Below are 23,856 nucleotides of genomic sequence, written 5' to 3'. Positions count from 1 at the left end.
AATGTCTGCTGATAAAAAAAATAATTACTTAATTGTGTTATGTGTATGTCTATTAGGGAATTTAGACTGTAAGCCAATGTAAATGATACATATTCTCTGTACAGCTGCGTATTTGGTGGCACTATATAACTTAGTAAAAATAAAGATTATAGTTACCTAGTCTCCCAGAATGTCCAGGAGATTTCCGAATTTTTTTGAGTTCTCCTGGGCTCCAGGGAGAGCAGAGCAACCTCCCGCAACCTCCCCACTTTGTTAGTGAAGTGCTACGCTAATGATGTCATCCTGGCCATGCCCCATGTTGTTAGGATGATGGAGATCTCCCGGAGGGGAGATCTCCAAAGTTGGCAAGCATGATAAAGATGGCCGCATCCACTGTATAATCTGCCGGAGCAGTCAGAGGCATACTTGCCAACTTATTATTTGACCTCCTCCGAGAGGGGTGGTGAGGTGCGACTGTGGAGGGGGAAGCAGCGCTGCAATTTTTGTCATTGTGGCCTTGCTCTCGTGAGTCAATGACGCGTTTGCTTCATTTCATCGTGGGGGCGGGGCCAGAATGACGCGATTCAATGCAAATCTCGACATAGAGGCGCCCATCAGGACCGTAACTAGGTCTGTGCGAATGGGGCGACCGCCCAGGGCACAACCCTGAAGGGGGGCGCAATTTAGGAATGTTTTAGGTTCATTTGGTTAAAATTGAGGTCTAGGGGGGTGGCATTTGTCTTTCTCGCCCCAGGCAATAGAATTCTAAGTTCCGGCTCTGGCGCCCATCACGCCTACTTAACTAGGAAGCGAGCAGGATGTGGGATAATGGCCTCCTCTCTACCCGGAATTCGGGAGTCTCCCGGACATGTATGGACAAGGGTTATCTGACCAACTTTATTTTTTTCTTTTTAATTCCATATGTTTCCTGTTTACACTTCTCTAATCGCCTCCTGCCTCGGACTGTCCTCCAATCCCCTATTTTTCTCATTGTCACGAGTCAGTATTTGGTTAGCATTGGGGCAGCCAAATGTGATACAGATACTGTCGCTCTGTGCTCAAACCATATAGCAAACATAATAAAAACATGAGGGTGATTTAAAGTCACCTTTACATTTGGTGATATATTCCATATGCATTGTACATATATATACTATTGAGCATTGTGTTTTGTCTTTTCAAGTATACTTTTGCCATCTTCCTTTAGGAACAGCTTAAAAAATTGAGCCGCACAAGATACACATGCTTCCACTTGAGGTTTGGGAGATGTCCTGAGAGCCACAAACTTGTAAACACTCAAATCTCCCCCTAATTGCAAGAAACAAGCCACAGCTGCAGCCTAAGTGCTGGGACATTGTAGAAAATAATATCACACTATAATTGATAATTAGTTTATTAATTGGCGTAATATCGCAGTTGTGGACAAGAGGATCATGGGAAGCTACAATAAATAAACTGTGCTATTATCGGCAATATATGCTACAGCTGACTTTTATTTACTGCTGTAGAAATGACATATAATGGTATAAAATACACATTTATTTCCGTCACCCTTAATAGATGCCTTTATAATAAAGTGTTAAAATAGGTGTCTTCTGGGTGGTTAGTGCCCCCTTAAGAAGAGAGAATGGAGAGATAAAAAGTGAAATACTCCTATTGCCTTGTCATCAGCGTCGAGACTGATCTCAACTGACAAATCATGATCAACAGAATAGGAGACAATTTTATACCCAAGAGAGCGTTAATGGGAAGAATGATTACGTGTATAAAAGGTTTGTAACTAATGGTATTAGGGAAAGTGACACCATCATTTAATATACACTGAATGCAGAAACTCTTCCATTTCATTCCAATTGATTCATGTGCTCTGCATCGTTATCTTGCTGGAGATGGCTGAGCAGTTTTAGTTAAGGAGTTTGGCACAGAGGACTAATCAGAGGAAAAACAGCTTGTAGGACAAAAGCTTTTTTTTTTTATTATTTTTTGTATCTTGTTAGACTTAAAATCAAATACCAAAGAAAAAAAAAAAAAACAATTCTTTTATTGGTAAATTTGTATATACGTCCACTCTATTTAGTATTGCATTGAGTTGTCATCGCTGAGGACATAACAAAATACACATAAGACGGGAACAAAATTATAAAAAAGAGAATGATGTTGGCGTATTACAACAGAATACTAAAGGCCCCAGAGTTCAAATCACCACAGTGCCAAAAGACATGTTGGATATATGAGTTTTGTTGCACATAGAGGCAAGTTATAGACATGTATTTTGTGGGAGCAGGGCATTTGGGGTCTACCGCTTAGGTAACTGCTTGTATAGAGTATACTGGGTACAACTTAAAATGTGGTGAGTTTGGTAAGATTCCGCATGTATGGTCAAATGGAATGATGATCGCTTGACTCTTGAGTGGCAGGATGAGTTTATGTATGGCCATCTATAACAGGGGCAAACGCAAGATTTGTAGAGGGGGGTTTCCACACCACGCCACCAGTGGGCGTGACAGCATGCATGGGGGTGTGGCTATAATTTTAGACAGTGCTTGGCTGCTCTCCAACTCTTCTTATCCCAATAATATACATGGGCAATGCTGCATGCACTACTGTTAGGTGCACGCAGCTCTCCCTTTTCGAGCAGAGCTGTGTGAAGTGGGAGCAGGGTCCAGCCACCTCAAATAAACAGTGCCCCAGGCATGGAGGAGGGTTTCCAGGCACTAGGAAACCCCTCTCGGTTTGCCTATGTATAATTATATATTATTGAAGAACTGGTCCTAGCAAAGGGCACGTTGACCAATTCCAGACCACTTGCTTGCTTGGTTTGAATATAATGTGATTTCGAACGTATTTTGGACTAATAGGACCCTCAGCATCGTCACTGTGAATGAGGAAGTGCTGGATCTAGTCCAAATGAAGCTACTTAGTATGATATAGCCTCTCAACTCTTGCCATTGCACAACATCTAAACTATGTCCCAATTGTGTCCCAAACTGCGGCTTATGACACAGAAGATGGGTGTGAGCCTACTGTGCCACTAGCGGCTGGCATTGAGCCTACATGGGTGTCTGCTCTACAACAAAATTCCCAATGATGGACTTTGTGGCAGGACGTTCCAAGATCACAGACGCCAGATTTGCCCCACTAGGCAGAAGTTAGACACCTAGAGACCGTGGGTTCAGGGCATACAATTAACAATATAGGTTGAAGTTGGCACCTCCAAGTGCCACTCTAAATATACCCTCTGCGCCACTTTATCTCATTGAAACGACCTTGTCCAGCAGAACTAAACCTCTTTTTTTATTGAAGGCTTCAGATAACTCGAACCTGTTTTTATGTGATTTTGTTTTACAAATGAGGGGGGAGTTGTAGTCTACGCTAGCACAGGATCCATATATAGTTATATACTTATAGGCTTAGTAAATGTCTGATACACGTACATCAATAATGTGATATAGAAGGGTTTAGATTAAAATCCTGTGTCTTTTCCTTGTCTACTATATTTATTATTATTATTATCATATATTTATATAGAGCCACTAGTTCCGCATCGCTGTACAGAGAACTCACTCACATCGGTCTCTGCCCCATTGGGGCTTACAGTCTAAATTCCCTAACACACACACACACAGACACAGACTAGGGTCGATTTGTTAGCAGCCAATTAACCTACCAGTTTGTTTTTAGAGTGTGGGATGAAACCAGAGCACCCGGAGGAAACCCACACAAACACAGGGAGAACATACAAACTCCACACAGATAAGGCCATGGTCAGGAATTGAACTCATGACCCCAGTGCTGTAAGCCAGAAGTGCTAACCACTGAGCCACCATGCTGCCCTATACCTATAAAAGCCCCAATTGAAAGATGCTCACATAGAATAGGGTGCAGATATTTGGTACCCTAGAAGTGCCAATCTTTATTCATTTACGGTGGCCGGGGGAGGGTATTTGTGAAGGTCATTTCATGAAATGAAACTGCGACGTTTGTTTTTGCTTCTCCAGAAAGAGCATAGTAATCAATCCTTTTTTTGTTTTCGGTAATAACAGGACTTGAAAGTGAATACTCTGCTTATTCCTAAAATGTGAAGCTATTTGTACTCTTTTTTTTCTGAATTAACCTTTCATATCAAAAGGAGCAATTCCGTAATCTGGAGACATTGCTACAATTTCATGCATAATTTAGTCCCTGAGTGTAACACTAAATTGAGAGCTGTTGACTTTGTAAAGGCACTTTCTGACTTTGCTGCAGCGTGCCAGATATAATGCTCATCTTTCTGGAGATTGAAAAGCATAAACTACTCAAATGTGCAAAGGGGTAAAGAGTACGACACTGAACTTGAAAATTCCACCGGTCCTTGAACCATCATTCTTGTAATTCTTGTTTAATATTATATTTTTCCTGTTTCCACGCTTACTCTCTGCTCTCAAGGGACGCCTTGACAAGCTAGACGCTCGCCTAGGAGTGCGAGGATTCAGAAATATCTGAGAGGTACAAACGTGTAAATGTGGCTTTAAGGGGGAGATTCAATTCCTCAGAACATCGCGGCCGCGGCATTTTTGCAAGAAATCTCCGTTGGTTTTTCCTCGCGACCAATTGAAATGCGAGGAAGAATCAGCAGAGAATTTACCGGTAAAAACGCGCAGCCGTCATGTTCTGAGGAACATTGCGGGTTATTGAATCTCCCCCTTAAAGTACAACCTCCATCTACTTTTAAGGCTCCATTCCAGGGACTTGCCGGCAAAGTTTAGCCTGGGGAGGTGGGGGGAGGACTCAGATCAGTAACCTGTTAGGAACATTTTAAAGGAAAAAAATATTATATTATACAGCATTCTGTCTACACATTTCTATGACATTAAGGGGTAGATGTGTCGAACCTTCTAAAAAGGAAAAGTTAAGGGTTTGTCCATAGCAACCAATCAGATTCTAGCATTTATCTAGTACATCCTAGAAAATAATAGGCAAAATCTGAATGGTTGCTATGGGCAACACCAACACTTTTCATTCTAGAATGCTTGCTACGTCTACCCCTAACTGCAAACATTCTGGACCCTCTTCTTTATACGTGCAGGTGCGGTTACTGGGATGACAGCATTTAGAATATCTCAGTCACTGACAGTACAATGGCAATAACAGTAAAGACAAGAATAATTAACAGTATCCTTACACTAAGGGACATATTACTGTATCACTGGGCATATTACTACTGTACAGGATATTACTACTGCTGTGCATTGTTAATATTGATAACGTTTAGCATATTAATTCTGTACAACGTATTACTACTGCTGTGGTTATGAACATGCTGTTGGATAAATTACTGAACGTACTACTGCTCCTGGGCAAATTGAGGGACATATAACTCTACTTTTTTAAACATAAACAAGTGTGGACCTGAGCTGTGAACCTTCATTAAATGTCATTTGCTCAGTCCACCCCTTCATTTTGATGCGCTTGAGAAATGGGATTTTGCTAAGCTGACGCCATCTTGTTACCTTATAGCCATTTTGTTCTGTTATAGCTTAAAGACAGATTAGATGCAGCTGGTGTGTAGGAGTAATTCATTATTTGCAAGACTATGCTTATAACCTTGGACATAGCAGACAGGAGATAAGCCAAATCCCCCCTGGGGAGTATTCCTGTGTGATAATGAGAGAATGTATTAACATCTGTGTAAAGGGAGCATGAGTGGTTAAAACCTTTTGGGGCGTAGTTTTCTGATATACGTGATTTTTGCTATATAGATAGGGACTTGTAACTATGCAGTGTATTTAATTCTCTCCAGCTGATGAGCTCATAACTGATAAACTGACACTTACAGGTGAACAATCTGATTTAGATTCGACACGCTGGTCTAACCTAAACTTCCGTCTTGAGTCTAACTGAAACTTCATATTAAAAATATTACTAACTGCTTAACTGAACAAAATGGGCCTGATTCATTAAGGAAAGGAAAGCAAAAAAATATGAGTAACTTTGCACCTGGGCAAAACCATATTGCATTGGAGGGGGAGGTAAATTCAAAATGTGAGGACAGATTTATAGTTGGGGTAAAGTATGTCCTAGATCAACTTTAAATTTCAGTGTACAAATAAAGCTACCAAGTATTTGTGTGCTACAGGAAAAAACAGCCACTATTTATGTTATGTGCAATATAATAAACTAATTTGCACCCCTTCAATTGTAACATGGTTTTGTCCAGGAGAAAATATACTCATTTTTTTTATTACTTTCCTTTATGAATAAGGCCCAATGTGCACAAAAACCAATGTGGATAAAAATCAAAATGTAAAGTTGTGTTACAAGGCATGAATGAGGTCCCAACAATCAGTGATAGAAGGAAAAGTTGTACTTAGTTATGATGATCATCATCATCATTTCTTTATATAGCGCCACTGATTCCGCAGCGCTGTACAGAGAACTCACTCATATCAGTCCCTGCCCCATTGGAGCTTACAGTCTAAATTCCCTAACACACACACACACCACACACACACACACAGACGACAGAGAGAGAGACACTAGGGTCAATTTTGATAGCAGCCAATTAACCTACCAGTATGTTTTTGGAGTGTGGAAGGAAACCGGAGCACCCGGAGGAAACCCACGCAAACACGGGGAGAACACACAAACTCCACACAGATAAGGCCATGGTCGGGAATTGAACTCATGACCCCAGTGCTGTGAGGCAGAAGTGCTAACCAGTCGAGGTCCTAATCTATAGGTCCTAATCAAAGACTTTTGTCAGTATATCCATTGTTTGTCTTTGACCACAAGTGCACAAAACACCGTGCAAAGTGTCAATGCAACTGTACATCAATTAGACATATTTGTGTATTAAGAAATGCCGCATTTTTCTGGTTCAAAATAACCCCACTCTTTCCAAAACCAGCAGTTTCCTTGTAAATATAATTTGGAATAATATTGCTATTGACTTGGCTTTGCATAACTTGGCTCTTTGTCAGTATTACTTCAGCGTTCAGCAGCGTTTGGCAGGTGTAACACTCACAGTTAAGGTCGGTATCGGTAGGATCGGCCTCCAAAATAATTAAGTATTCTACATTATAATGACAGGCTACACATAATACAAGCTGCATACACTCAACTAAAAATTAATACCAGACATTGTGGGAAGGAATAGTCACAGCTCAGATTGTTTAAAAGATCACAATCTCTAAAATACGATACTAAGGGGTATCGTGTAAGATTCAAAAATGACAGAAATCCTGGTACTCAGCCCAAGCAACGAGCAACAGGATAGTAGGATAATAGAATTTATTATTATTACCATTTATTTATATAGCGCCACTAATTCCGCAGCGCTGTACAGAGAACTCACTCACATCAGTCCCTGCACCATTGGGGCTTACAGTCTAAATTCCCTAACATACACAGACAGACAGACACAGACTAGGGTCAAATTGTTAGCAGCCAATTAACCTACCAGTATGTTTTTGGAGTGGGGGAGGAAACCAGAGCACCTGGAGGAAACCCACGCAAACACAGGGAGAACATACAAACTCCTCACAGATAAGGCCATGGTAGGGAATTGAACTAATGACCCAAGTGCTGTAAGGCAGAAGTGCTAAACACTTAGCCACACGATCTGTCCACACATCTCAGTGACCAAACTGGATGAGATTAAGATCTTATTCAGCATCAGTGGGGACTATTACTGGGGTCAGAAGATGACCATTCATCTCCTAACTGCATTTACCACCAAGTTGGATAATGATTACATTGTTTTAGAAGGAAATACTATCGAATATGGGGGATGTTGGTGACCTCCTTATTGGGCCAAAAGAGTAGTTGGCCATAACTTAAAATTGTACGAATCCTTGTAGACATGTTTCCATATTCACTAGGGGAAGTCCGTGGAAAGCTAGCTGAGCACGAAACAATACTATTGCTCAGCCCAACCATTGAGTGTATGGAACATGGTCCAAATTGGCCACAAATATGAATTGCTAATTTGGATGAGGTCTGGTCATTTGGAACCGGAGGTGATGCAACAAGTTCACTCCAACTTTGCTGAGGCCTGTTTGGAAGATGACCACCAACACTGATAGAACCTATTTCGGACATTTTGTTCCATTTTAGGTAACTCAAGCTGTGATATTACAATTGCAACTTACCTTCAAGATCTCCTCTGTTACTCCTACTTCCCAGTGTATCTTTTTCTCCCATGCAGAATCTTTACATGGCGAATGTTGTCCGAAACTGGACACACAGACAACTATCTGCCCATCTTCCGGTAGGAGGTCATACAGAGCATTTAAGCTGTCGCTGGAGGTACCGGGCAGCTGTAGAATATTTTTGGGTCTTGCGAGTTGTACCAGCATTTTGCATACTTGATTCACTACAGGGAGTAAATAAAACTACTATTTAGATACTGTTTAGATGCAACCTGCACAAAACTAGTATTTAAAATAAGAGGATGGAACCTCTGCGTCGTTCTGACCATATTAAAATCCAAGCGGATTTTAATATATGTTTCCACTTGAATATGGGTTTAAATACGGTCTGGCTATGCGGTACTTGCCGTATATAGACAGACAGGGCAACTCCAATCAGAAAAAAATAATAAAATAAATTCACAACTCATAATACTATAATCATTAATAAAAACATGTATTTAAAAAAATAAATATATTTTCTTTTTTTTTTAAAACATTAAATATATAAATCAGATTGTTCTTCATGCGCCCTGTACATACAATGCATTTTGTGTATTGTCGCTTACTTGTATTCTGTGCTAGCTATTGGCACACATACATGTAGTTTTTAATACAAAGACGATGCCGTGACAGTCATCACTATCAGCACCTACACCTGCTCTGCAGCTGGCATTAATTATATGGATAAATAACAAGTACCTAAGAGAAACCCAGCATGAATAAGCCGCATCTACATTGCCTACATTCATCATCGCTTCACTCTGCCGTTCCGCCCCTTAAGCCGTAGGCAGTCGTATCGTTTGCATTTCGACCTGAGTTGCATCCAATTGCGTTCATTGGTTTAAGGTCTGTTTCTGTGCGCGCGCAGATCTGTTTCACGCAAGATACGGCACGCAAAGGGACTTACCTCCAAAGATGAATCAGTCCCACGATCAACCACGTCCCTCCTCCCGCAGTCACTGTTACACAATTTAATGAGGAGCGAATGCCAGGGGAGGTGTGGGAAATAACGGAAATAGGTTTTTTTAAATGTAATTTAGCATATTTTAACCATGGATCTCCAAATATCCAGAAAAAAAAATCTAATTACTATAAAAATAAATCACAACCATTCAGGATAATAAATGTCATAGCTGTATATAGTTATTATGGGCAAGGTGTGTTTTCTTTGAATGAGCTGCAAAAATTAATGGCATTACTGTACCACAGTTTATTAAAAGTGATTTTCCCTGTAGGAGACCAGGGGGTATATTTACTCAAAAAAGGGATCTGCCGGGAGTTAGGGAAGTATAAGGAAACCAGGGTGAGTTGCTGTGTGCCCGGGGTTCCTACTAGAATGAGGTAGCGCCCGTTTTTATCAGTTACCCGCTACTCCAATTTAAAGGGACAACCCGCCCTTGATCAAAATAGCCAACCCGTTACGCTTGAAGGGGCCACATGTTCCCTAGGAGTGGGGTAATGTTTATTGTGGAATTGAGGGTAAGAATGAAGGGAGAAATGGGTCTCTTGGACTGCGTCTATATCCTCATTGTGGGTGGCAAACAATGTAAGAGCTATTCTACGTTTATTGGGTGAGTTCAGGCCTTTGGCATTTACATACAGAACTTTGACCATAATAAAAATTGATGAAAGTGAGGAACAACCTTGAGTGAGATAAGAATGTACAAAATAAATAATAACTAGAATCCGATTGGTTGCTATGGGCAACATCTACACTTTTTCAAATCCGCCGTTTAGTAAATACACCCCCAACGTAAAATACTAAAGTTACATTTGTCAACCAATCAGACAGTTGCTTTTATTGTCTAACTTGACATAACAGATTAATTGCTGATTGGTTGCTTTGGACTGCGGTTCAGTGCAAATGTCTAAGGGCTAGATTTACTAAACTGCGGGTTTGAAAAGGTGGAGATGTTGCCAATAGCAACCAATCAGATTCAAGTTACCATTTATTTAGTACATTCTACAACATGACAGCTAGACACTGATTGGTTGCTATAGGCAACATCTCCACTTTTTCAAACCCGCAGTTTAGTAAATATACCCATAAGTGTCCTCTCCTGGTATTATCTATGGTTTTTTTTTTACATATATTCATTTATAATTCTATTACCATCATCTCTCTAATCCTTGCAACCTTGTACGAAACTATCCCTGGTCTATTTGAACAAATTTTATGAATAATTGAATTTCAAGGTCCTTAACACCCAGTTTATACAGTGTCATAATTAAAGCAGAAAAGTCATTCGGTGGTCAAGTATGTTATAAAGACTAATAAAAATATAATGATCATTTGATGCTACTGAGATAGCTGCCCCCTAGTTTCTGAACGCAGTCACATTTTTGGCAATCGAATCAGGCACATTGGAAAAAAACTTCAGGTTTTAGCACATACCTTTCGACTGTTCCATAGCCGTAGATTTACTCCCAGTTCTTCCTCCCACACTGACTAAAAACTTCCCTTTCAAAGAAAAAGTGCAAAGAACATAGACGGTTTTCAGTAGTACGTTAGTTCTTCTAAGTCTCAGTGGGCAGGGATGGTTTGAAAGCCCCTCTGTTACCGACAATACACAGAAACACATATATATATATATATATATAGTGTTTACTCATGTGTAATTGCAGAGTCAGCTTAATGTGTATTATATAACACCCTTGTCAGTTACACAAGCCATTGGAAAGCCCTGCCCAAATTTAGGTTACATATCGTATTTCATATGTCGTCCTCTCCCCCCCGGCCCACATTTTTTACTTTGTAGCATGTAGCAGAAAGTTCAAATATTTTACCCTATTTGTGTAAATTACAAAGGAAAGTAAAACCTACGGGAGAGCTGCATAACCCATCACATGGATCAAAGTGTTTTAGTACTTTATAAATATTGTTTTGCATATATATTTTTTTAAATTATTTTTATTAATAATAATAAAATTTTTTATTATTATCGCTTATATATAGGGTGCCAAAAATTCAGCATGCCATACGGAGAGGCAATAGAAAAAGTGTAAACTTAATATAAGTAGCATAACATGATATAACATAACAAGGGTAAAACGTAACACAAATAGTACAGCATGACCATGGCATAACAACGGTAAAAAATAACACAAGTATCACAATAATAAAATAAAATAACAAGGATAAATCATAACACAAGTAGCATATCATGACATAACATAACAAGGGTAAAGCCTCACACAAGTATCATAAAATGATATAACAAGTGTAAAACACAACACAAATAGCATAAAAGAACAGGGATAAAATATAACATGTACCATTATGTAACACAAGTGACAAAGCTACAAGGGTAACACAGCATCAGTAACATTACAAAAGGCAATTTACAAAGATAACATGGGTAGCAGAATGCGGATAGCAGAATTGGGTATGAGTATATTGGCAAATATAAAAGAGGTATAAAACAGCAGATAAAGGCAAGAAAAGATCTGAAGGATATAGATATTGGGCACATGAAAGCTGGTAAACAAGAAGGGATGGGGGGGGGGGGCACAAGACTAAGGAGAGGCTCCTGAGAGCTTACATTCTGAAGAGGAGGGGTTGGATATGAAATGTGGGAGAGAGACACCAAAGATGGGGAATGAGCAGGGAGGGTTAGGTGGTGGACTGGTAGCCTTGATGAACAGGTGAGTTTTTAGGGAGTGTTGGAGTATTGGAGACTGGAGGAGAGTTTTATAGAACAAGAGAAAAACTTCCATAAGTGGGAAGCTGACGGGAGAAATATTGGAGGCAGAAATGAGACCTCGCTACCAGAGGGGAGTTGAGTGGGTTTTAAAACAGGGCAAGTGCTTTGTAGGTCATGGTGAGGAGTTTGAATTATAGGTTAGGTTATATGCAGCCAATGTAGGGATTGGCAGAGGTTTGGGGCAGAAGTAGAGCAGCGAAAGGGGAAGATCAATCTTGCTGTGGTATTAAGGAGAGTTTGAAGAGGAGAGAGTCGGGTGAGGGAAGAGGCCAAACCATAGGAGTTTGCAATAGTCAAGGTGAGAAATGATTAGAGAGCGGATAAGAGTTTTGGTGGTGTCGAAGGAGAGGAAGGGTCTACTCCCTGGCAATATTGCAAAGATGGAAGCGACATCAGCGGGTGAGTGACTGGATGTGGGAAGTGTAGGAGAGGAAGTAGTTGCGGAAGACGCCAAGGAACAAAGGAGATTGTGGCGTTGTCGACAGGGAGGGAAAAGCAGGGAAGAATAGAGATTCGAGAAGGATGGAAGACAATGAGTTCAATTTTGGATATGTTTTGTTTCTAGAGAAAGCAGGAGGTGATAACAGGTGATGACAGAAAAAACATCTTGACACCTGGAAGGGGTGTGGGGGAGTCCAGGGGAAGAGAGATAGGTTTGGGTGTCACCAGCATACAGGTGGTACAGAGGACTGAAGGAGATGATTAGTTCACTAAGGCAAGAGTGTACAGAGGGTAGAGGAGGGGGCTTAGGATGGAGACATGTGGGACCCCAACAAGAACAGTGGAGGGGGGAGCAGCTGGTGGTAGAAATGGGAAAGGAGCAGTGAGAGAGATTAGGCAATGTGTTGTTCCAACCCTGTCTTCAAATATCTATAAAATAGAGTCATTTTGTATCCCTAAAGTCCTTTTGGATGTAGAGTACTCAAAATTGATCTCCAACAGATTTTCCTTTAGGGAATCCTCTTTGTCCTGCTCACGTGCTCATTTGCTATATAGACTTCGGATTTGAATCATGCAGGTTTTTAAAATGTCATGGAATACTATAGTTATTTATATCATATTTAATATTCCGGATATGTACCTGGATGCGCATTTTAAGTGGTCTCCTGGTCCTCCCAACATACAGTCATGGCCAAAGGTTTTGAGAATGACACAAGTATTGGTTTTCACAAAGTCTGCTGCCTCAGTTTTTATGATGGCAATTTGCATATACTCCAGAATGTCATGAAGAGTGATCAGGTGAATTGCAATTAATTTCAAAGTCCCTCTTTGCCATCACAATGAACTTTATCCCCAAAACAACATTTCCACTGCATTTCAGCCCTGCCACAAAAAGCCCAGCCGACATCAGGTCAGTGATTCTCTCATTAACACAGGTGAGAGCGTTGAGGAGGACAAGGCTAGAGATCACTCTGTCATGCTGATTGAGTTAGAATAACAGACTGGAAGCTTTAAAAGGAGGGTGGTGCTTGAAATCATTGTTCTTCCTCTGTTAACCATGGTTACCTGCAAGGAAACACGTACAGTCATCATTGCTTTGCACAAAAAGGGCTTCACAGGCAAGGATATTGCTGCTAGAAAGATTACACCTAAATCAACCATTTATTGGATCATCAAGAGCTTCAAGGAGAGAGGTGCAATAGTTGTGAAGAAGGCTTCAGGGCACCCAAGAACATCCAACAAGCGCCAGCACCATCTCCTAAAGTTGAGTCAGCTTGCTCAGGAATGGCAGCAGGGAGGTGTGAGTTCATCTGCACACACACAGTGAGGCGAAGACTTTTGGAGGATAGCCTGGTGTCAAGAAGGCCAGCAAAGAAGCCACTTCTCTCCAGGAAAAAACATCAGGGACACTCTGATATTCTGCAAAAGATACAGGGATTGGACTGTTGAGGACTGGGGTGAAGTCAATTTCTCTGATGAATCCTCTTTCAGATTATTTGAGGCATCTGGAAAAACACTTGTCCGGAGAAGGAAAGGTGAGCGCTACCATCAGTCCTGTGTCATGCCAAGAGTAAAGCATCCTGAGACCATTCATGTGTGGGGCTGCTTCTCAGCCAAGGAAGTGGGCTCACTCACAATTTTGCCTAAGAACACAGCCATGAATAAAGAATGGTACCAAGTCATCCTCCAAGAGCAACTTCTCCCAGCCATCCAAGAACAGTTTGGTGATGAACAATGCCTTTTCCAGCATGACCGAGCACCTTGCCATAAGGCAAAAGTGATAACTAAGTGGCTCGGGGATCAAAACAGCAAAATTTTGGGTCCATGGCCAGGAAACTCCCCAGACCTTAATCCCATTGAGAACTTGTGGTCAATCCACAAGAGGAGGGTGGACAAACAAAGACCCACAAATTCTGACAAACTCCAAGCATTGATTAGGCAAGAATGGGCGGCCATCAGTCAGTATGTGGCCCAGAAGTTGATTGACGGTATGCCAGGGGGGATTGTAGAGGTCTTCAAAATGAAGGGTCAAAACTGCCAATTTTGACTCTTTGCATAAACTTAATTTGATTGCCAATAAAAGTATTTGACACTTGTGAAATGCTTGTAACTTTACATCAGTATACCAGAGCAACATCTGACAAAAAGGTCTAAAAACACTGAAGCAGGAAACTTTGTGAAAATCAATACTTGTTTCATCCTCAAAACTTTTGGCCATGACTGTACTTAATCCCACAGCTGCATTCTATCAGGTGTATAACAAATGAAGTGTTAGCATTCATTAAAGTTTTAATATCTCATATTTTTATAATACAAGAATCAGAAAACTTTTTCAGCCTAGTTTTTCTAGTGTATATAAATGTACTTATCTAGTTAAGTATCCATTTTGACTTGTTTGCAAGTCTTCAAATATATTTCTGCTCACGTTTAAAATATCTTGTATAACCCAGCAAACCTCTTCTGTCAGACGAAAGAGTAATGTTAACAAGCAGTGATGTCACAAATACTTACACAAGCTGTCACTCTGATTAGACTCAATAGCTTGCCCCAACCCCCACACACCTTTTTGAAGTTACACAACACAAGTTTTATAAAAAACTGATGATGCTCGGTCTGAGTCCGTCCCTCTTGAAACTAAACTATAAAACGTGTCATTTTATGAAGGACTGGTCATATTTTTTGAAAAGGGTTATCCTGGACATCAAACCATCCTCAATCTGCAGAGATGCCAATGGGTGAACTGTATGCGGTTGCCCTAGTCGGGGGTCCAGCAAGGGAGGACACAGCATCCTACAGGAGTGAGCAGAAGGAATACCAGCTCATACAAGTGAAAAACACTTGGTGTCGTGTCGAAAGTGAACAGGGCATTTCCACAAGATGCAAAGAAGATCAAGTAATTGTTTCCCAGGCCAAAATGTAAGTACTCAATTTCCCAGGGGTCTTTTTTTAAATTCATGTGATCATCAGAGTTCGTATCAATATCAAGTTTCAAAGTCAGGAAAATTGGTATGAATCTCATCAGCTACAGAGGGTGAGTTGGCCAAAGTCTACAGTCTACGTTCCTATGTATGCATTGTACATAGTAAATGGTAGAAGTGACATACAGTGCAGGGCAAACATGTTTTTTTAACTCATTCACACAGCTTTCTGTAAACCAAGGCTCAGTATGAATTTTAGTGGCTACAGCAGTGGTACTTAGCTAGTTTTATTAAAAGTTCACCTACCTGGGTTTGCACTCAGGTAAAAGAAAGAGGTTGCTGTGGAACTACAAGTCCCAGCTCGCCCTCTGGGGTACAGAGTTTGCCCAGAAGCTCTTTTCGCAGGACCCTGCACCTGCAGAACGAGATGTAATTGCTCTGCTGTCCAAATAAATGACCCTACATGTGGGTGGGAACTTGGAGACAAGAGAAATGACTGCTCTGCCTGAACTTTCCAACTCTAGCTCTGCACAGCAAATCCTTCGTCACTCTGCTCGACCTCCTCGCTGCCGCAACTGATCAAACGTCAGTTTCCTTTTGAGCACTGTGCCTGCTGCTGCTACTTGATGAGAGGGAAAAGATCGGTTCCCCTCTGAACAAGTTTAGATTTGGAACTTTAGAATTCCAGAGGGCAGGTATATGATAAGGGTAACATAATGGCAAAGTAATGGTGATAAAATAGAAGGATATTGGTTTGCGATCAAATGCACTAAGAATCAATGACTCACAGTTGGAGACGGGTGTATTTTCAGTAGAGATGGGCGGGTCCGGTTCCCCGAGAACCGAATCCACCCGAACTTTGGGTATCCGAGTACCGAGCTGAGCAGCTCGGTACTCTCCCGCCCGTTCCGAATCCAAATCGAGGCCGAACGTCATCGCGACGTCGTCGGATCTCGGGGCTCGGTTCTCGCGATACTTCAACATTATAAATACACGCCTCCACAGCAATCCATCGCCATTTGACAGAGGGAGAGAGCAGGGTGTAGTCACAGGCTGATTAGAGCAGGAACAGAGAATCCAATATTCTTCTTGCAATTGCTCTAACAAAAATCGCTAGTGCAGAGAGGAGGATAGAGGTTTATTATTTTTTGTTAATATTTGGCACTCCCCAGCGCTTTTGGGGTGTCCCCCATAATTGTGCATAAATATTTCTGGCTGTCAAAAGTCCTATCTGTCAGCAGTATCTACCAACTAATTTTTAGCACTCCTCAGTGCTTTTGGGGTGTCCCCCATAATTGTGCATAAATATTTCTGGCTGTCAAAAGTCATATCTGTCAGCAGTATCTACCAACTAATTTTTAGCACTCCTCAGTGCTTTTGGGGTGTCCCCTATAATTGTGCATAAATATTTCTGGCTTTCAAAAGTCATATCTGTCAGCAGTATCTACCAACTAATTTTTAGCACTCCTCAGTGCTTTTGGGGTGTCCCCCATAATTGTGCATAAATATTTCTGGCTGTCAAAAGTCATATCTGTCAGCAGTATCTACCAACTAATTTTTAGCACTCCTCAGTGCTTTTGGGGTGTCCCCTATAATTGTGCATAAATATTTCTGGCTGTCAAAAGTCATATCTGTCAGCAGTATCTACCAACTAATTGTTAGCACTCCTCAGTGCTTTTGGGGTGTCCCCTATAATTGTGCATAAATATTTCTGGCTGTCAAAAGTCATATCTGTCAGCAGTATCTACCAACTAATTTTTAGCACTCCTCAGTGCTTTTGGGGTGTCCCCTATAATTGTGCATAAATATTTCTGGCTGTCAAAAGTCATATCTGTCAGCAGTATCTACCAACTAATTTTTAGCACTCCTCAGTGCTTTTGGGGTGTCCCCCATAATTGTGCATAAATATTTCTGGCTGTCAAAAGTCATATCTGTCAGCAGTATCTACCAACTAATTGTTAGCACTCCTCAGTGCTTTTGGGGTGTCCCCTATAATTGTGCATAAATATTTCTGGCTGTCAAAAGTCATATCTGTCAGCAGTATCTACCAACTAATTTTTAGCACTCCTCAGTGCTTTTGGGGTGTCCCCTATAATTGTGCATAAATATTTCTGGCTGTCAAAAGTCATATCTGTCAGCAGTATCTACCAACTAATTTTTAGCACTCCTCAGTGCTTTTGGGGTGTCCCCCATAATTGTGCATAAATATTTCTGGCTGTCAAAAGTCATATCTGTCAGCAGTATCTACCAACTAATTGTTAGCACTCCTCAGTGCTTTTGGGGTGTCCCCTATAATTGTGCATAAATATTTCTGGCTGTCAAAAGTCATATCTGTCAGCAGTATCTACCAACTAATTGTTAGCACTCCTCAGTGCTTTTGGGGTGTCCCCCATAACTGTGCATAAATATTTCTGGCTGTCAAAAGTCATATCTGTCAGCAGTATCTACCAACTAATTTTTAGCACTCCTCAGTGCTTTTGGGGTGTCCCCCATAATTGTGCATAAATATTTCTGGCTGTCAAAAGTCATATCTGTCAGCAGTATCTACCAACTAATTGTTAGCACTCAGTGCTTTTGGGGTGTCCCCCATAATTGTGCATAAATATTTCTGGCTGTCAAAAGTCATATCTGTCAGCAGTATCTACCAACTAATTGTTAGCACTCCTCAGTGCTTTTGGGATGTCCCCCATAATTGTGCATAAATATTTCTGGCTGTCAAAAGTCATATCTGTCAGCAGTATCTACCAACTAATTGTTAGCACTCCTCAGTGCTTTTGGGGTGTCCCCCATAACTGTGCATAAATATTTAGGGCTGTCAAAAGTCATATCTGTCAGCAGTATCTACCAACTAATTGTTAGCACTCCTCAGTGCTTTTGGGGTGTCCCCCATGACTGTGCATAAATATTTCTGGCTGTCAAAAGTCATATCTGTCAGCAGTATCTACCAAATAATTTTTAGCCCTCCCCAGTGCTTTGCGCTCAGAATGGATTCAAAGCAGTCCACATATGATCAGAATGAGCAACCAGGTTCTGTCACCAGTCCTGATGTTAGTGTTCCCAGTACGTCATCTGGCCAAGGCGATGTCAAACAACAGAGCTAAGACCCTCCGCTCACCGACATCCCGACGGCTACAAAATACACCCACCACACCATCCTCATCAATATCCTCAGTAGCGCTCGGAGTTAGCCCGGCATCCCACTTAAGGCTGGATGACTCCTGCACTATTATTGATTCCTCTGAAGAAAGCGTTAGTCCCACTGCTGCTGCTGTTGCTGCTGCTGGGGGTGAATCGTCATCCCAGAGGTAGGTCAAGAAATTTATCCTTAAGGGTAGGGTGTCATAGACAGAGTGACCCCAAACTGACTTTGTCCATTTCTCATAATATTGTACAGTCTATAACGGCTGAATTTTTTGGTATTTTATACAAGTGGAGGGGGGCCTAGAGAGACAGAAACCAAACTGGCTTTCTCCATGTCAATTAATATTCTACAGTCTATAACGGCTGAATTTTTTTGTATTTTTGACAAGTGGAGGGGGGCCTATAGAGGCAGAAACCAAACTGGCTTTGTCCATTTCAATTAATATTGTACAGTCTATAACGGCTGACTTTTTTGTTTTTTTTAAACAAGTGGAGGGGGGCCTATAGAGACAGAAAGCAAACTGCCTTTTTCCGTTTCTTTACATATTTAACTATAAGTGTAGGGTGTAATATACATCCAAAGACGATGGCTGCATTGCCAATATGCATAGATGGAGAGGAAGACAATCTGTTTTGTGTGTAGAATAAATGAAGGCCTACCAACGAAGAATTAAACTGTTTTTTTGTATGATTTATTACCTTAACAATTAGATTACTTATCTCTAAAACAGTTGGAGCACTAAATTGGGTTATTTTAGGCCCAAAAACATTGATTTTCCAACAAAATAGCAAAACAAAACCAAACAAAACCAAAACCAAAACACGCAATGGCGGTTTTGCAAAACCAAAACCAAAACACGACGGTAATCCAGATCCAAAACCGAATCCAAAACCAAAACACGGGGGTCAGTGACCATCTCTAATTTTCAGCCACGAAAATTCTCACGCAAAAAGAGCATAATTGCTACCCATTGTCAGAGCCATATGCATCTCAAGATGTGTCTATCTCTGGATCAGTAGTATACACACCAAACTTATGTCAGGCAAAACAATAGTATTTTACTCCCATAGGCACAGCCTTGTCAATGAACTCTACTTAGTTGTATTTGTACAGTCATTTTGGTGTTTTTAGCTATGCTCTTTTTTCAGTATTATAGAAAGATAACATTTTTATCAAGGAATCAGCCACAAGTGAAACAAATCTTTATTTTTTTTATGTAATACAAAAGGCAAAACAAACAAAGATTTTGTTAAGTAGCCGTTACCAATGAATGCACTGTGATCAGCTGGTTGGGTGATTACACAATCATCCAATCAGCAGCGACTAGATGTTGTTGCAGTCTAGGCTTAGCTGGTACTACGTCACCCCCGCAGTTAGTGTAACAGCGCTGAGGCTGTTAGGGTGCACATAATGTGTAATTACGTCTCCCTCAGGCTGCAGGCCACGTGAGGGTCATTACAGAGCCGTAACTTAAAATGTTAGTGTCTGGGGCAAGAAGAGAAACTGCCGCGTACCATAGACCTCAATTTTAACCAAATAAACCTAAAATATTCATAAATTGAGTCCCCCTTCAGCCTTGCACCCTGGGCCCTCTCACACCGCCCTAATTTCGCCAGTGTCTCATTGTCAGCAACAGTTTTTTTAGGCCTAGCCTGTTTTAACACAGGAATCTTTACAGGTTAGGAGGAATCCAGGGTCGTAAGGGCAGGGAAGCCCCTTTTGGGCTTTCAGTTCTGGAACTAAACAGGGCTTCACTTTTCACGCATCAGACCCTGTACACATTGAGATGAGTAAGCGGAGGGATCCCCGTAGAGGTTGGATAGCATCGCCTTGTCGGGCCACATTGGCCTGCCCTGGCGGTAGTTCCACCAATGGAGGAAGCTACTCCCATAGTCGACTGAAATACACTGCTATGCCCAAACACAGTTCGTTAAATAGCAGCAAAGTACCTGGCAGGCTTCTACTCTGAGGATGCAATCTTAGATTAGGCTTTACAGTACTGTATATAGGGGGATATATTATCCCAGAATGCAGGCAGACCCTGTGGGTGCTGCAAACATTAGGACGTCTCTGAAGATGTAATCCTCTTGAGGTCCAGCCAGTGCTTAGAGGGAGGGTTCTGAATCCATGGGCTCAGCTGCCAATCACTAGAACGTGCCACAGGACCCCAGGGACTGCCCAGAGATATGCCTGCCTGGTAATTCTCAGTGTCACAGGGACACATGGGATAGTGAGAGACTGCTACATGTATACCATCTATTAATATAAGCTTTATATTATAAAGTACTCATCTTATAATACACTACATGGTAAGATAAAATTCAACAAAATAAAAGCCAATATTACATATATTCTAATATCTCTTCTTAAACAGAAGTGAAAATATATCAGAGTCCGGTGTTTCGTGGACAGTAAAATCCCCCATTTACGTATGCTACAAAGTGGTGGAAAGCCAGAATCTTTTAGACCCCAAGAACATGACCCTTTTGTATGGCCACGCTTCTGATCCCCAAGAATTAGCGTCTTACCAGAAGAAGTCCCAGAAACGGTTTGTTGTGATGGACATAACTGTTGAAAAATTATACGGTTCCAAAGTCAGAAAATATTTTGAGGCAAATAATGTCCATTATAAGATCCTGGCTCTTGAAACCACTGAAGAAACCAAGTCAATGGAGCTGGTCTTGACTGTACTGGAGGAAGTCCACATGTTCGGCCTGGACAGACGCCACGAGCCGATCATAGCCATCGGAGGGGGGGTTTGCTTGGACATTGTAGGCCTCGCTGCCTCACTTTACAGGCGACGCACCCCCTACATCCGTGTCCCCACGACACTCCTATCTTACGTGGATGCAAGCGTGGGAGCAAAAAATGGAGTCAATTTCTGCAATTGTAAGAACAAGCTCGGAAGCTACACTCCCCCGGCGGCCGTATTTCTGGACAGGTCGTTTATGCGGACTGTTTCACGTCGCCAGATCTCTAATGGGCTTGGAGAAATTTTAAAGGTAATTTCATAGCTCCTAAATAGTTTATATATTACGTATTCACTATTACAATATCCTGTCAAAGGGGAAATTTTAACTCTCCTATTTTTAGTGGAAAAATAGCTTATGGTAGAGTCTTCCGCCAAAATATCCCCCACCACAAACTTGGTCTATTTTCAAGGGCAAGAGTAGATTTTATAGAGATATTCCGAATGCAAAAGGTATAGTTGAATGGGAGATTTCATATAAATTGTTATACATACTGTAATGGTATATATACATCCTGCCTTTGTTATAGTCCACAAACTACATTGTATAATTAATATACAGTTTCAATAGAAGGATTCTGCACCACCCAGTGGTCATAGGTGGTACTGATGTTTGTTTGTTTTTTAGTTAGCCTTTGTTTTTTGGGGTTTCTTTGCATTTTCTATGAAATGTAGACATCAATGACAGTGTCAACTCAGTGAATAAAATTATACGAAAATGTTTTCTCTTTCAGATGGCTTTAATGAAGCACAAAGGGCTCTTTGAAGTGTTGGAAAGTCACGGGAAGTATCTCTTAGATACAAAGTTTCAGTCCAGAAATGGTCTGGCCAGCCACGGGGATGCTGCTCTAACTACCACGAGACTGGCCATTCAGACCATGCTGGAAGAGCTCGCTCCCAACCTGTGGGAGGATGACCTTGACCGACTGGTTGATTATGGGCATGTTATAAGCCCCGTGCTGGAAATGGTACACATCACCCAATGCTATAGTGCTACACACTATGTATAAGAGGGAAGGGAAACTACAGGCGACATCTAATTTTCAGGAATGAACTTCTTTCCTCTGTCAGTAGTGGAACCACGTGGGGTCGCCCACATTCCTGCTAGTAGGACAGAGGAGCTTCAGCCATGAGAATTAGATTTTGTCTGGACTTCCCCTTTCATAGAACTCAGTCTGAGCTAAGTAAAACAGGTATACCCATAATATATATCAGTATAATGCTGGGATTGTGATGCTTGGCTATGATATTGCAGTATATATATATATACCGATAGATAGATAGATAGATAGATAGATAGATATGAGAAAGATAGATAGATAGATAGATAGATAGATAGATAGATATGAGAAAGATAGATAGATAGATAGATAGATAGATAGATATGAGAAAGATAGATAGATAGATATGAGAAAGATAGATAGATAGATAGATAGATAGATAGATATCAGATAGATATGAGAAAGATAGATAGATAGATAGATAGATAGATAGATAGATTGATATGAGAAAGATAGATAGATAGATAGATAGATAGATAGATAGATAGATAGATAGATAGATTGATATGAGAAAGATAGAAAGATAGATAGATAGATAGATAGATATCAGATAGATATGAGAAAGATAGATAGATAGATAGATAGATAGATAGATAGATAGATTGATATGAGAAAGATAGATAGATAGATAGATAGATAGATATGAGAAAAATAGATAGATAGATAGATATGAGAAAGATAGATAGATAGATAGATAGATAGATAGATAGATAGATAGATAGATTTATATGAGAAAGATAGATAGATAGATAGATAGATAGATTGATATGAGAAAGATAGATAGATAGATAGATAGATAGATAGATAGATAGATAGATAGATAGATTGATATGAGAAAGATAGATAGATAGATAGATAGATAGATAGATAGATAGATAGATAGATAGATAGATATGAGAAAGATAGATAGATTAGATAGATAGATAGATAGATAGATAGATAGATAGATAGATAGATAGATAGATTGATATGAGAAAGATAGATAGATAGATAGATAGATAGATAGATAGATAGATATGAGAAAGATAGATAGATAGATAGATAGATATGAGAAAGATAGATAGATAGATAGATAGATAGATAGATAGATAGATAGATAGATATGAGAAAGATAGATAGATATATATCAGATAGATAGATAGATAGATAGATATATAGATAGATATCAGATAGATAGATAGATATCAGATAGATAGATAGATAGATAGATAGATAGATATCAGATAGATAGATAGATAGATAGATAGATATAAGATAGATAGATATCAGATAGATAGATAGATAGATAGATAGATAGATATCAGATAGATAGATAGATAGATAGATAGATAGATATCAGATAGATAGATAGATAGATAGATAGATATCAGATAGATAGATAGATAGATAGATAGATAGATAGATATCAGATAGATAGATAGATAGATAGAAAGATATTAGATAGATAGATAGATAGATAGATAGATATCAGATAAATAGATAGATAGATAGATAGATAGATATCAGATAGATAGATAGATAGATATCAGATAGATAGATAGATAGATATCAGATAGATAGATAGATAGATAGATAGATAGATAGATAGATAGATAGATATGAGAAAGATAGATAGATAGATAGATAGATAGATATGAGAAAGATAGATAGATAGATATCAGATAGATAGATAGATAGATAGATAGATAGAT

The 23,856-nt window shown here is 40.2% G+C and overlaps 2 protein-coding genes across 2 annotated transcripts in view; one reads left to right on the top strand and one right to left on the bottom strand.

Moving 5' to 3' along the window:
- Positions 1-10,671, bottom strand: part of LOC142099689 (D-threitol dehydrogenase-like) — a 44,067-nt gene extending 33,396 nt beyond the window's left edge. The window contains exons 1-2 of the mRNA XM_075183439.1: positions 10,546-10,671; positions 8,109-8,332 (exon numbers count right to left, since the gene is read on the bottom strand). Coding sequence (XP_075039540.1) covers positions 8,109-8,332; positions 10,546-10,561 — 240 coding nt within the window. The 5' untranslated portion in view covers positions 10,562-10,671. The remainder of the gene's footprint in view (positions 1-8,108; positions 8,333-10,545) is intronic.
- Positions 10,672-14,893: 4,222 nt separating this feature from the next.
- Positions 14,894-23,856, top strand: part of LOC142099688 (2-epi-5-epi-valiolone synthase-like) — a 16,500-nt gene continuing 7,537 nt past the window's right edge. The window contains exons 1-3 of the mRNA XM_075183438.1: positions 14,894-15,211; positions 20,730-21,357; positions 21,839-22,072. Of these exons, the coding sequence (XP_075039539.1) occupies positions 15,021-15,211; positions 20,730-21,357; positions 21,839-22,072 (1,053 nt within the window). The 5' untranslated portion in view covers positions 14,894-15,020. The remainder of the gene's footprint in view (positions 15,212-20,729; positions 21,358-21,838; positions 22,073-23,856) is intronic.

This window comes from Mixophyes fleayi, chromosome 8 (genome assembly GCF_038048845.1).
Source record: "Mixophyes fleayi isolate aMixFle1 chromosome 8, aMixFle1.hap1, whole genome shotgun sequence".
Taxonomy (NCBI): domain Eukaryota; kingdom Metazoa; phylum Chordata; class Amphibia; order Anura; family Limnodynastidae; genus Mixophyes; species Mixophyes fleayi.
Note: the sequence above shows the minus strand (reverse complement) of the source record. Positions and strands in the feature narration are given on the sequence as shown.